The following is a 14219-nucleotide window of genomic DNA, read 5'->3' on the forward strand; positions in this document are numbered from 1 at the left end:
CATATGTTTGTGTTTGATACCATTCCATAAATTCCATTCCAGCCATTACAATGAGCCCGTCCTCCTATAGCTCCTCCCACCAGCCTCTGTCACAGACATTCTATTTATAATCTATAGGAGAGATGAGGGTACCCTCTAGTGGTAAGAAGGAGAGTACACAAGTGTTGCCATTTCATGAAATTTCACGATAATGTCCTGAAACCCAATCCAGTAGAGATGTTGCACACTGACCTTTTTCTTGACCTATGTTCAAGCCACCATCTGATCTTTATCCAATTGAATAAGCCAAGATCGGATGGTAAAGGCTTCAGTGAATAAAGGACAGAGTAGCCTATTTTACTCTAACCACTCACTGCACTGTGACTGCAATCTTTATTTCATATCGCCATTTTTATTTTAGAAGGGACAACCTGCAGACGGCTACGACACAGAAACATTTCCAAAAGGCCAGGGGTTGATTGCACCAGATGAAAGTCAAGTTGCAATTGACCCTTTTCCATGACCATTTCCATGTTGTTTAGGTTTCCACCTGTTTTGGTTCAACATGTTCTAAATGTCTGTGTGGGGACCAAGAGGCAGCTGAGCCCATAGAGATCCTATAAAAGTACTCATTCCTAATTCAATGGCTGAGCCCAACAGGTTGCCATGCAACCAGCATCCACCAGTGGGAGCTATTCCCCCAGTGATGCTCACTGCGGCAGAGAAAATGCATCTGAAGAGACCAGTCTGTTAATGCTCCAATGATCTCAGTGTAGATCTCATCAAATCTAATAGCACAGATTTGAAATGGTCTTCTAATTAAGACAGTGTCAGACAGTGCTGTTATTATTTTGTTTGCAGATACTATTCATGTGGAAACACTGTAGGTTGTCTAAATTCTTTGACATGAATAAATGCTTCCATCCCTAAAGGTATGTAAGTATAACCATTTTTGCCATGCATACTGTAACATAGTTGCAAAGGTCATAGGGAAAACCTATGCTACAGACTCAGACAGATTCCACCTTCCTGAGGTGAATTTAAGCGGTAGGGATGTGTCTCTACATGCCTGTCTGGAAGGCAGATGGGGCTAACAGAACACTCCAATGCTTCAACATCTCATAGGCTACTGTACAACAGACATGCACACGCACGTGCACACACACACCTTGGTTTTACCTGAGTATTTAGGCCTACCTGAGTCATCCTAGTTTTCCCATCTGGAACATTCTTAAAGCTGGAGGTGTTAAGTAAACCAGCGATACTAAACCTTCTGCAACAATGAGTTTAACAGTGACACACTGGCATGAGTCATGCATTCTTTCTACATCCTCTGTTGTATCCCTATGAGAGGTCCATGTAGCACTGTGTGTATTCAATTCTATCCCTCCCTGCACCAACTCTTGATACAATAGTCACCAAATCTACCACATACAAAGGCCTCAACCCTCTACCCTTCTGCTATTAAAATGTAGCATACAATTGTGATACACAGACATAGTAACATATTCAGAATAAAAACCATGTTTATTCAAAGCACTTTCTTACCAACCCAGGCCATTTTATATGTGCTCCAAAACAGTGTAGTAATAGTGTATCACAGAATAATGAACACAAACAGAATATACACAACCGAGACTGAAACAACTTCTGGAGTCGTCTCCAACATTAATGATAGTGTGTCTAAACGACAGAGAGTATGTGCCTGGATTGTGTGAACATACCTCTGTCACTGCTCTCTGTTTGTGTTTAGCATGTGTATGGACCTCAGCCGGGGTTCGGGAGGGTGCTCCAGCTCCAGACAGGAGCCGCATGGGATCAAAACAGCTAGGATGGAGGGCCCTGAGGTGGGGGCATCGCACATCAGAACTCTGGAGCCTCCATCCCACCAACCCCTCCCTCTGCCCATCCCGGCTAACAGTCCGCTAAATGCCAACCTCATTAGGACCCATGGGGGCCCTCTCCAGATCTGTGGGGGCCAACGGCCACATAGGATTGTCAAGGGCAATCCTATGTGAAGGGCAGACATAGCTAATTGTCAAGGGCAGACATAGCTCAACCCCCCACTCCCCCACTTAATACACAACTACAGTCATCAGGAAGGAAAGGACAAAGGCTGGATTATACCCCTTGAGCTCTCTACCTCGAAACAACCTTGGGGAGGGGCAAGAGTTTGAGTAAGGAAGACTATTGTGAGTGAACATTGGACTTATCCTATAATAAACCACACAATACCAAACACTTGTTACAGTACCAGTCAAACGTTTTAGAACACCTACTCATTCAAGGGTTTTTCTTTATTTTAACAATTTTCTACAATGTAGAATAATAGTGAAGACATCAAAACTATGAAATAACACATATGGAATCATGTAGTAACCAAAACAGTGCTAAACAAATCAAAATATATTTTATATTAGAGATTCTTCAAATAGCCACCCTTTGCCTTGATGACAGCTTTTCACACTCTTGGCATTCTCTCAACCAGCTTCATGAGGTAGTCACCTGGAATGAATTTCAATTAACAGGTGTGCCTTGTTAATTTGTGGAATTTCTTTCCTTCTGGATGCGTTTGAGACAATCAGTTGTGTTGTGACAAGGTAGGGGTGGTATACAGAAGATAGCCCTATTTGGTAAAAGACCAAGTCCATATTATGACAAGAACAGCTCAAATAAGCAAAGAGAATTGACAGTCCATCATTACTTTAAGACATGTAGGTCAGTCAATATAGACCATTTCAGGAACTTTGAAAGTGCAGTCGCAACAACCATCAAGCCCTATGATGAAACTGGCCCTTATGAGGACCTCCACATGAATGGAAGACCCAGAGTTAACTCTGCTGCAGAGGCTAAGGCCTTCATGGTCGAATTGCTGCAAATATACCTGTACATAAGAGCAGCAATAAGAAGAAGAGTCTTGCTTGGGCCAAGAAACATGAGCAATTGACATTAGACAGGTGGAAATGTGTCCTTTGGTCTGGAGTCCAAATTGGATTTTTGGTTCCGACCGCCGTGTCTTTGTGAGACGTCGTTTGGGTAAACTCAAGGAGGTGGTGTAATGGTGTGGGGGTGCTTTGCTGGTGACACTGTCTGTAATTTATTTAGAATTCAAGGCACACTTAACCAGCATGGCTACCACAGCATTTTGCAGTGATACACCATCCCATCTGGTTTGTGCTTAGTGGGTCTATCATCTGTTTTTCAACAGGACAATGACCCAACACACCAACAGGCTATGTAATGGCTATTTTACCAAGAAGGAGAACGATGGAGTGCTGTATCAGATGACCTGGCCTCCACAATCCCCCAACCTCAACCAAATTGAGATGGTTTGGACCGCAGAGTCGGACCGCAAAAGTGAATGAAAAGAAGCCAACAAGTGCTCAGCATGTGTGAACTCCTTCAGGACTGTTGGAAAAGCATTCCAGGTGAAGCTGGTTGAGAGAATGCCAAGAATGTGCAAAGATGTCATCAAGGCTAAGGGTGGCTACTTTGAAGAATCTCAAATCTAAAATATATTTTGATTTGTTTAGCACTTTTTTGGTTACTACATGATTCCATATGTGTTATTTCATAGTTTTGATGTCTTCACTATTATTCTACAATGTAGAAAATAGTCCAACTAAAGAAACACCCTTGAATGAATAGGTGTTCTAAAACTTTAGACCGATAGTATATATCAGCTGTACTAGGCTACATACGCTTCCCTCCATATTTATTTGGAAAGGTCAAAATGTCAAAAACAAAAGTCAAAAACAGTCAAAAACATTTATTTATTTTATATTTAACCTATACTGAAGCATTTTGGATTTGAGATTAAATGTTTCATATGAGGCGACAGAACAGAATGTCACCTTTTATTTTAGGGTATTATTATACAGTGCCTTCGGAAAGTATTCAGACCCCTTGACTTTTTCCACATTTTGGTAGGTTACAGCCTTATTCTAAAATTGATCAAATCGTTTTTTTCCCCCTCATCAATCAATACACAATAACCCATAATGACAAAGCAAAAATAAAGGTTTGCTAATTTATTTATTTTTTTAAATGAAACATAACATTTACATAAGTATTCAGACCCTTTACTCAGTACTTTGTTGAAGCACCTTTGGAGTGATTGCAGCCTCAAGTCTTCTTTGGTATGACGCTACAAGCTTGGCACACCTGTATTTGGGGAGTTTGTCCCATTCTTCTCTGCAGATTTTCTCGAGCTCTGTCAAGTTGGATGGGGAGCATTGCTGTACAGCTATTTTTAGGTCTCTCCAGAGATGTTCTATTGAGTTCAAGTCCGGGCTCTGGCTGGACCACTCAAGGACATTCAGAGACTTGTCTCAAAGCCACTCCTGCATTGTCTTGGCTGTGTGGTTAAGGTCATTGTCCTGTTGGAAGGTGAACATTTGCCCCAGTCTGAGGTCCTGAGCACTCTGGAGCAGGTTTTCTTCAAGGATCTCTCCATTCTTTGCGCCGTTCATCTTTCATCTGGAACGAATTACAAAAATCTCTGAAGCTGGAGACTTATATCTCCCTCTCTAACTTTAAGCATCAGCTGTCAGAGCAGCTTACCGATCACTATACCTGTACACAGCCAATCTGTAAATACCCCACCCAACTACCTCACCCCCATAGTGTTATTTATTTTCTTGCTCTTTTGCACCTCAGTATCTCTACTTGCACATCATCATCTGCACATCTAGCACTCTAGTGTCAATGATAAATTGAAATTATTTCACCTCTATGGCCTATTTATTGCCTTACCTCCCTAATCTTCTACATTTTCACACACTATATAGATTTTTCTATTGTGTTACTGACTGTACGTTTGTTTATGTGTAACTCGGTGTTGTTTTTGTCGCACTGCTTTGCTTTATCTTGGCCAGGTTGCAGTTGTAAATGAGAACTTGTTCTCAACTGGCCTACCTGGTTAAATAAAGGTGAAATAAATAAATAAATAATCTTTGCCTCAATCCTGAATAGTCTCCCCGTTTCTGCAGCTGACAAACATCCCCACAGCATGATGCTGTCACGTCTGCTACCACTCTTCCCCCCCTCTGGCTCGTGAGGGCGCCAGGCTGCCCTGCATCCCTCACTCCTATCATCTATTACACACACCTGCCTTCCCTCGTCACACGCATCAGCGATATTGGACTCACCTGGACTCACTCATCATTTGTTTATTACCTCCCCTATATTTGTCAGTTCCCCAGATCTGTTCCCCACTGCTGCATTGATTGTTTTTTGTCCGTGTTACCTGTTTGATGATTCTGTTACTGTCTCGTTCCACATTAAATGTTTTACTCCCCGTACCTGCTTTGTCTGTCCAGCGTCAACTTATGTGACAGATGCTGTCACCACCATGCTTCACTGTCGGGATGGTGCCAGGTTTCCTCTAGAAGTGACGCTTGGCATTCAGGCCAAAGAGTTCAATCTTGGTTTCATCAGACCAGAAACTCTTGCTTATCATGGTCTGAGAGTCTTTATGTGCCTTTTGGCAAACTCCAAGTGGGCTGTCATGTGCCTTTTTCTGAGGAGTGGTTTATGTCTGGCCACTCTACCATAAAGGCCTGATTGGTGGAGTGCTGCAGAGATGGTTGTCCTTCTGGAAGGTTCTCCCATCTCCACAGAGGAACTCTAGAGCTCAGTCAGAGTGACCATCGGTTTCTTGGTCACCTTCCTGACAAAGGACCTTCTCAAGGACCACTGAGTACTGAAGTGCGTAGTGTGTAACCATCTGTCCTCGGTTGCAACACTCAAAACCAAACTGCCTCTGGAAGCAACATCAGCACAAGAACTGAGCTTCTTGAAATGGGTGGAGGAGGAATAATGGTCTGGGGCTGTTGTTCATGGTTCGGGCTAGGCCCCTTAGTTCCAGCTACAACATACAATTACATTTTAGACGATTCTGTGCCTCCAACTTTGTGGCAACAGTTTGGGGAAGGTCATTTCTTGTTTCAGCATGACAATGCACCCATGCACAAAGCGAGGTCCATACAAAAATGGTTTATTGAGATCAGTGTGGAAGAACTTGACTGTCCTGCACAGAGCCCTGACCTCAGCCCCATCAAACACCTTTGGGATGAATTGGAAAGCCGACTGAGACCCAGGTCTGATCGCCCAACATCACTGCCAACCTCACTAATGCTCTTGTGGCTGAATGGAAGCAAGTCCCCCAAGCAGTATTCCAACATCTAGTGGAAAGCCTTCCCAGAAGAGTGGAGGCTGTTATAGCAGCAAAGGGGGGACCAGCTCCATATTAATGCACATGATTTTGGAATGAGATGTTTGACGAACATACAGTACCAGTAAAAGTTTGGACACACCTACTCATTGAAATGTATGTTTTTATTTGTACTATCTTCTACATTGTAGAATAATAGTGAAGACAACAAAACTATGAAATAACACATATGGAATCATGCAGTAACCAAAAAAGTCTTAAACAAATTAAAATATATTTTTATATTTGAGATTCTTCAAAGTAGCCACCCTTAGCCTTGATTACAGCTTTGCACACTCTTGGCATTATCTCAACCAGCTTCATGAGGAATGCTTTTCCAACAGTCTTGAAGGAGTTCCCACATATGCTGAGCACTTGTTGGTTGCTTGTCCATCTCATCCCAAAACATCTCAATTGGGTTGAGGTCGGGTGATTGAGGAGTCCAGGTCATCTGATGCAGCACTCTATCGTTCTCCTTCTTGGTCAAATAGCTCTTACACAGCCTGGAGGTGTGTTGGGTCATTGTCCTGTTGAAAAACAAATGATAGTCCCACTAAGCACAAACCAGATGGGATGGCATGTCACTGCAGAATGCTGTGGTAGCCATGCTGGTTAAGTGCGCCTTGAATTCTAAATAAATCACACAGTGTCACCAGCAAAGCACCCCCACACCATCACACCTCCTCCTCCATGCTTCACGGTGAGAACCACACATGCAGAGATCATCCGTTCATCTACTCCGTGTCTCACAAGACACAGCGGTTGGAACCAAAAATCTCAAATCAGAACAAAGGACAGATTCCACCGGTTTAATGTCAATTGCTTGTGTTTCTTGGCCCAGCAAGTCTCTTCTTATTGCTGTCCTTTAGTAGTGGTTTATTTGCAGCAATTCGACCATGAAAGCCTGATTCACACAGTCTCCTCTGAACAGTTGATGTTGAGATGTGTCTGTTACTTGAACTCTGTGAAGCATTTATTTGGGCTGCAATCTAAGGTGCAGTTAATTGCCTTCACGTCTCAGAACAAGCATAGATTGACGAGTTTCAGAAGAAAGTCTTTGTTTGTACCCATTTTGAGCCTGTAATCGAACCCACAAATGCTGATGCTCCAGATACTCAACTAGTCTAAAGAAGGCCAGTTTTATTGCCTCTTTAATCAGCACAACAGTTTTCAGCTGTGCTAACATAATTGCAAAAGGGTTTTCTAATGATCAATTATTCTTTTAAAATTATTAACTTGGATTAGCTAACACAATGTGCCATTGGAACACAGGTGTGATGGCTGCTGATAATGGGCCTCTGCACGCCTATGTAGATATTCCATAAAAATTGGCCATTTCCAGCTACAATAGTCATTAACAACATTAACAATGTCTACACTGTATTTCTGATCAATTTGATATTATTTGATGTTTTTTAAATTTATATTTAAATTAGCTTTTCTTTCAAAAACAAGGATATTTCAAAAAGACCCCAAACTTTTGAACGTTAGTGTATGTTTCACCATTTAGAAATGAAAGTACTTCATGTATCTAGTCCACTCATTTGAATAAGTCATAAGTATTTGAACCTATTCACCTATAGTGCATTAAAGTAGTCAAAAGTTTAGTATTTCGTCTTATATTCTTAGCATGCAATGACTACATTAAGCTTGTGACTCTACAAACGTGTTGGCTGCATTTGCAGTTTGAAAACAAAAGCTATAGCCCTTTCTCGAAACAAAAGGTAATGTTCAGGCAGCTATCTCTGCACAACACCACAGTATGTCCACCCCCTCCATTCCCACCCCCTCGCCTGATGGGGCACTTCAAAGATTAGAAACTAGGCAAAGGCCCCCCACACCACTCTGTTGTAACCACACCTACTTTATCCTCACAGGCCCTTCCCCTTCTTGGCTCACTAATGAACTCCAGAGGTCAGTCACTCTAACTCCACAAGCTGAGGATACAGATAGGCAAGTTTTGAGATCGACATTACTAAGAAGAAGAGATTGATACTACACTTTGCATAATCTAAGGGCCACCACTAAATCCACAGCCCCTCTCATAGTATTATCACGGTGATGTTGGTCTGATTCTAGCGAGATCAGTACACAGATTTGGATAAGGAATTTGATCTTGATTTTCACTTTGACCATTGTAGTGGACTCTGCAGGCAATGCAGCATGTATCTGGTAAGCATATATTTTTCAACCTTTACTAGATTAGTGAGTCAGTGGTCTGGCAAGAGAGCAACAGCAACATGATGACCCCGTCCCCCCTTACAGCTGACCCCTACCACCATGGAAACGTCAGGATGACCCTGGAGAAGTCTGACCTCTGGAAGTCCTTCCACAACCTAGCAACTGAGATGATAATCACCAAACATGGCCGGTAAGATACTGTTGTTGTCAAATCAATCATCATCATCATGGCTGGTGCCATCTCCAAACAAGCCATTGACTGAGCACATCCCATGTCTCCCATATCCCATTCATTTCTGATATGTAAATCGACAAAACATAATTGAGGTGTGTGCACTGAGGAGTACATTTCTTGCAATTCTGTAGCTTTAGCAATGCAGTGAAACTGTCTCTGCTGCTAGTATGCTTTTTTTCTTGTGTAAGAACGAGAGAGCACAGCATTTTGGTCAGGAATTGAGAATATAATACCATTTGTGTGGGATTGTGTGTATCAGGAGGATGTTTCCTCACTGCAAAGTCAGTCTATCTGGACTCCAACCCTATGCCAACTATGTCCTCATGGTGGATATGGTTCCTGTGGACAACTTCAGATACAGGGTAAGAACATGTCCACCTTCCTTCTATAATGCATCATATATCATGTATTATACACACATTACAATACATTTCTATTTGGGAAAGGTCATATTGATAAGCCAAACGTGTCACAATTTGGAATATAGTCAGGCATTGTTTTAAAAGGAAACAACGAGATTAAGTAAAAGACAAGCTTGCATATCAACCCCAGCAGTCAGTCTGCATACAGTCCAGACAGTGACACACTAACACCCAGCCAATCACCACACACACTGCATATCAAAGACCATTACTACTTCCTGTTTTTCTACCCCCGACTGGAGGTCCAGCCATTTAGCACCCCACCTCCAACTCCCCCCGCTCTAATCAAAGTGAATGGGGAGCAATCACCCCTCCATGCATCCACTGGCCCTCCCCTCAGTACACTGTTGCTTTTGACCAAATGGCTCTACCGAGAGAGAGTTTTTCCTTTGTTATAGCAGTTGAAGTAAAAATGTTGGTAGATTATATGGAATGGTGTACATACCTACATTATACTACTCAACATGCAGTGATATGCACCATAGATTCCTTACATATCTCATTGTAGAGACTGAGGGTATGTGAGTCGCTCTGGATAAGAGCGTCTGCTAAATGACTTAAATGTATGTTAAATGTGAGTTCTTGTGGTGTCTAAATGTCGAGTCTTGTCTTGGAGTTTGTTTCACACCTGGGTAAACCACATCCCCTCCCCCTGCTCTCTGTCTCTGTAGTGGAATAAGGGCCAGTGGGACATGGCTGGGAAAGCCGAGCCCCAACTCCCGTGTCGGACGTACGTACATCCGGACTCCCCCGCCCCGGGCTCCTACTGGATGAAGCAATCTGTGTCCTTCCTCAAGCTCAAACTCACCAACAATACTCTGGACCAGCACGGCCATGTAAGTAAACCCATCTCCTTCTCTACTGGATCCCCAGCCCACGCCTCACAGTCGGAGAGTATACAGTTGTACTATCGATAAACAATACAGTTAGTTTTTTAAATGTTTTTTAAATATTTTATGGGGCATATAAAGAAATACAAATGACAAATTGAACAGATACATAATTTTATCCCTCTATACTTATAGAAACGCTGTCCCTTTAACAACAAAAGCAGCATACAAAAATAAAATCCATTTACGATTGGAAATAATAATATATAAATATGCACACAAGTACACATACACAAAAATAAAAAAACATCACTATCCCTTCCTTCCCACACCCTTCCGTATCCCGTTGGCCAAAATTCTTACTCCTGAACAATAGAAGGCAACTGTTCAAAAAAGGAAATGAAAGGCTGCCATCTCAAGAAAAAGTTATGAGTACATCCTCTGAGTGTATTTCATTTTTTTTCTAAGTGTAGAAAAGACATTAGATCTTTCAACCAGGATGATGCAGTGGGAGGTTTGAAGGATTCCCAGTTAAGCAAGATCTGCCAGCGGGCTATAAGGGAGGCAAACGCTACAATGTCCACTTTACTTTTATTGAGACTAGGCAACAAAGATGGAACTCCAAATATAGCTATTAGAGGAAACAATGCTGTTAGTTCACTCCACCTGTGTTGTATCTGTTCTGTCCCCAGATCATCCTGCACTCTATGCATCACTACATCCCACGCTTCTCTGTGGTCCAGGCTGACAGTCTGTACAGTGTATGCTGGGGACACTTCCATTCCTTCTCCTTCCCTGAGACCTCCTTCACTGCAGTCACTGCCTACCAGAACACTAAGGTCCATCTACAAACTCACGTGCTAAGAACATACAAATGGCACACCCACATAATTCTCTTTTCGGGAATGTGTTTAACCTAATCTAATGTCTTCATCTCTACTCCTGCTTTCAGATCGCTAAACTGAAGATTGACCACAACCCCTTTGCTAAGGGATTCAAAGGGGAACACACCCGTACTCATAGCAAGAGGTATATATTATTAGAACTATAACACTTGGTGCATGTGAGAATACAAGCGATAGCATATTTATTTACATGTCATTTTTCCCCCATAGGTGTCGATCCAACAAGAGTCCTGGGAATGCTACAAAGAAAGCCAAAGAAGACAACGATCCAGGAAACCAAAGTCCTCCAGGTACCAGTCAACAATATTTGACACTGTTATAATGTAAATGGTTGCCAGCCTATTGGCAGTCTCGTTGATGCAAAACCGTTTTCCCTACAGACCTCCAGACGCCAAAATTAAACTGTGAGCTAGAAGAACAGAGGATGACCCTAGGAGCCACAGAGAATGTGGTTTTGGGTAAGGAGGATCTCTTGTCCCCCTGGGCCTTGAAACAGGACCTGTCTCAGAGCCACAGCCTGCACACTGAAATACTGGAGCTCCACGACCACAGTCAGGAATACAGTACTGAGGAGCAGATGGTGCCTGGCCCTGCATCTATGTCCTACCAACCATGCAGGTACTGTACAACCAGCAGGAACACTCACACGTTGTAAATTACACCTTGACTTCCATTGTTTTTAAAGAAACCCAAGGCTGACACACCACACTCATTTAGAGAGTCACTCTAACAGCCTGCACACCCACATGAGAACTAACATATGCAGAAACAGCACCCGTTATGCCAATGGAACATTCAGTGACTCATGGCTATACTTAACAGGGCATCTATGATGCAGGAAGTGGACACCTCCATACTGGGCATGAAAAAGTAAAGTGACTGATTTCATTTGTGGGTTGATGTCATGATGGCAACAACAACTAGCAGTTCATATCAGTAACCCACTCCATATTTCTCATTGTCTCCAGATCGGTTGAGAATGGCAGACTTCTCTCTCCCTCCTCTATAGCGGAGGATGGTGAATGCAGGCGCAGCTATGAGTCTCACGTCCCAGATGTAGCCACTGTCCCTGGACAGAATATTACCAGACCTGTCCTTGTCAGGGACATGGGTCACCACCACCACACCTTGGCTCCAGCCATGCCCCAGGACTACAGAGTGTCCCCGGTCCATCTGCCCATGTCCTCCAAAACCTACCCTGTGCATTTGGGTTACAGTTACCCCCTCTATGGCCACTACTCCACTGACCAGGGTATGGGTCAGTGGGCTGAGTGTGGTACTGGACAGTACTCTGGACCATACTTTCCTCACCACCGGCCCTTCCTCACCAGTCAAACGATGACCACAGACCAGGGCACCCTCCCAACTCAGTTTTTATCATCATCGCAACATAGTGGCAGAGTGGAGCTGGAGCCAGAACTTCAGTTTGGACAATCAAGCTGATCTGACAAACAGATCAGAATAGCTGACTCAAACTCACAAAGCGAAGGAGCGGGCTTTCACATTGTGAAGAAAGATACTTGGGACATTTCAGAAAAGTTTCAGAGAGGAAAAGTTGGTGATATTTGTGCATGAGGTCCAAACAAAGATATCTTAATGTGTGTTCTTTGAACTTGTTCTCTGCTATGTGTGTCAAGAGGGGTGTGTGCCATTTGCTGTTCCCAGTCTAGTCAGGCCTGCAGTCAAATTCAGCTGAAAGAGCAGAATGCTATGTCAATGCTATATACTGGACTTAATGGGCTGAACCTGCTCTCCTACAGTGCTGGTGCTCCATATGAACTGCCTTTAAATGTGTGTGGACGTTCATGCTTGTATGATGCATGTAAAGTATGTGTGTTTGTGATAATTGAGATCAGAATATAACCAAACCTACTGGGTACAGACGTCAGATTAATATGTTTTGATTTAGATTTGGTTGAGTTGTCAACTAAAGTGAATTCAATGTGAAATAAACAAAATATTTCACCATGTCACTGGATTTAGGTTAAAGAAATGCGAAATTCCCTTATGTTGATGACTTCCCCCCAAATCCAATCCGTTTCCACGTTGATTCAGCATCATCACATTGCATTTTTGGTTTAAATTATGTGGGAACAATGTTGATTCAACTAGTTTTTGACCAGTGGGAAATGATGTCATGATATTCCAAAATAAATACAATTCAGAATCAACTCATATTCCCATATAGAAACATGAATCTTTATCATACATGTTGTGAATATTACAACTCTTTTCACACAAGCCATAAGTGATCCAAGGGAAGTCAATGTTTCCCAGGAGACACTGCAGGAAGAAGAGATACAGAGGGACGCAGAGGTCAGTCCTTCACTCCCACAGAAGGGAGTCATTGTCATATGATAGTTGGCAACGCAGAGTACAGACGGACATAGAAGGGAACCAAGATTAGTCTTTACCTCTGTAAAACCTAGACCTGACAAAAGAGAGCAAGGGGGAGAGAGATGATCATAAGGCTGGCCGGGTTGTTAAGTCTGCCGCAAATATTTAACCAAGAGAGAGAGACCGTCTGCAACTAGCCGATAGGGCTTCTGGGAGCACGTTCTACACAAGGCCAGGGTCAGTGGGCCTAACATAAAGCTCCACGTCTCCTCGTCCTCCTACTGTATATACTGTGGAGATGGTTGAAATTACACCTGAGAGAAGATGAGTAAGATAGTGTTAGTTCATTCAGGAAATCTAAGTGGACATGGAGTTTATGGAAGTGGTCCAAAAATGGAATTGGATCCCAACTCTCAAAAAGTGGTCAGACCTATTTTATAATGTAAAGAGCTGCAATGCAATGAATACAATGTATTTCTATCCAAACATTTAAATTAAATATTCATGAACGATTTGGAAGTTATTGTATTATATATTAGCTTCAGCTAAATTGCACAAAAGTCCTGAAAACGTATTCACAGAAGATAAACTGGGTAGAAAAGTATTATTGCCCAATTGAGAGCATCCTGTCGGGCTGTATCACCGCCTGGTACGGCAACTGCACCGCCCACAACTGCAGTGGTCTCCAGAGGGTGGTGCGGTCCACACAGCGCATCACCGGGGGCAAACTACCTGCCCTCAAGGACACCTACAGCACTCGATGTCACAGGAAACCAAAAAGATCATCAAGGACACCAACCACCGGGACTGGGACAGAGACCGAAAAACAGCTTCAATCTCAAGGCCATCAGACTGTTAAACAGCCACCACTAGCACAGATAGGCGGCTGCCTACATGCAGAATTGAAATCATTAGCCACTTTAATAAATGGAACGCTAGTCACTTTAATAATGCCACTTTAATAATGTCTACATATCTTGCATACTCATAGTATTCTATACTATCTATTGCATCTTAGCCAATGCCGCTCTGACATTGCTCATCCATATATTTAGAAATTCTTAATTCCATTCCTTTACTTAGATGTTTGTGTATTAGGTATTTGTTGTGGAATTG

The 14219-nt window shown here is 42.7% G+C and overlaps 1 protein-coding gene across 2 annotated transcripts; it reads left to right on the forward strand.

Moving 5' to 3' along the window:
• Positions 1-8134: 8134 nt before the first annotated feature.
• LOC118387993 (T-box-containing protein TBX6L-like) lies at positions 8135-13576 on the forward strand. Of its 2 annotated transcripts, XM_052460694.1 has the most exons (9): positions 8135-8365; positions 8459-8564; positions 8869-8971; positions 9703-9867; positions 10554-10700; positions 10814-10890; positions 10977-11056; positions 11147-11384; positions 11735-13575. In XM_052460694.1, the coding sequence occupies exons 1-9, from the start codon at positions 8350-8352 to the stop codon at positions 12207-12209; spliced, it is 1407 nt and encodes a 468-aa protein (XP_052316654.1). In that variant the 5' UTR covers positions 8135-8349; the 3' UTR covers positions 12210-13575. The 2 variants fall into 2 exon arrangements, with proteins under 2 accessions (XP_052316654.1, XP_035632745.1); XM_035776852.2 differs by having other exon boundaries at positions 8135-8564; positions 11735-13576.
• The last annotated feature ends 643 nt before the right edge of the window (positions 13577-14219 follow it).

The sequence above is a fragment of the Oncorhynchus keta genome, chromosome 13, assembly GCF_023373465.1.
Source record: "Oncorhynchus keta strain PuntledgeMale-10-30-2019 chromosome 13, Oket_V2, whole genome shotgun sequence".
Taxonomy (NCBI): domain Eukaryota; kingdom Metazoa; phylum Chordata; class Actinopteri; order Salmoniformes; family Salmonidae; genus Oncorhynchus; species Oncorhynchus keta.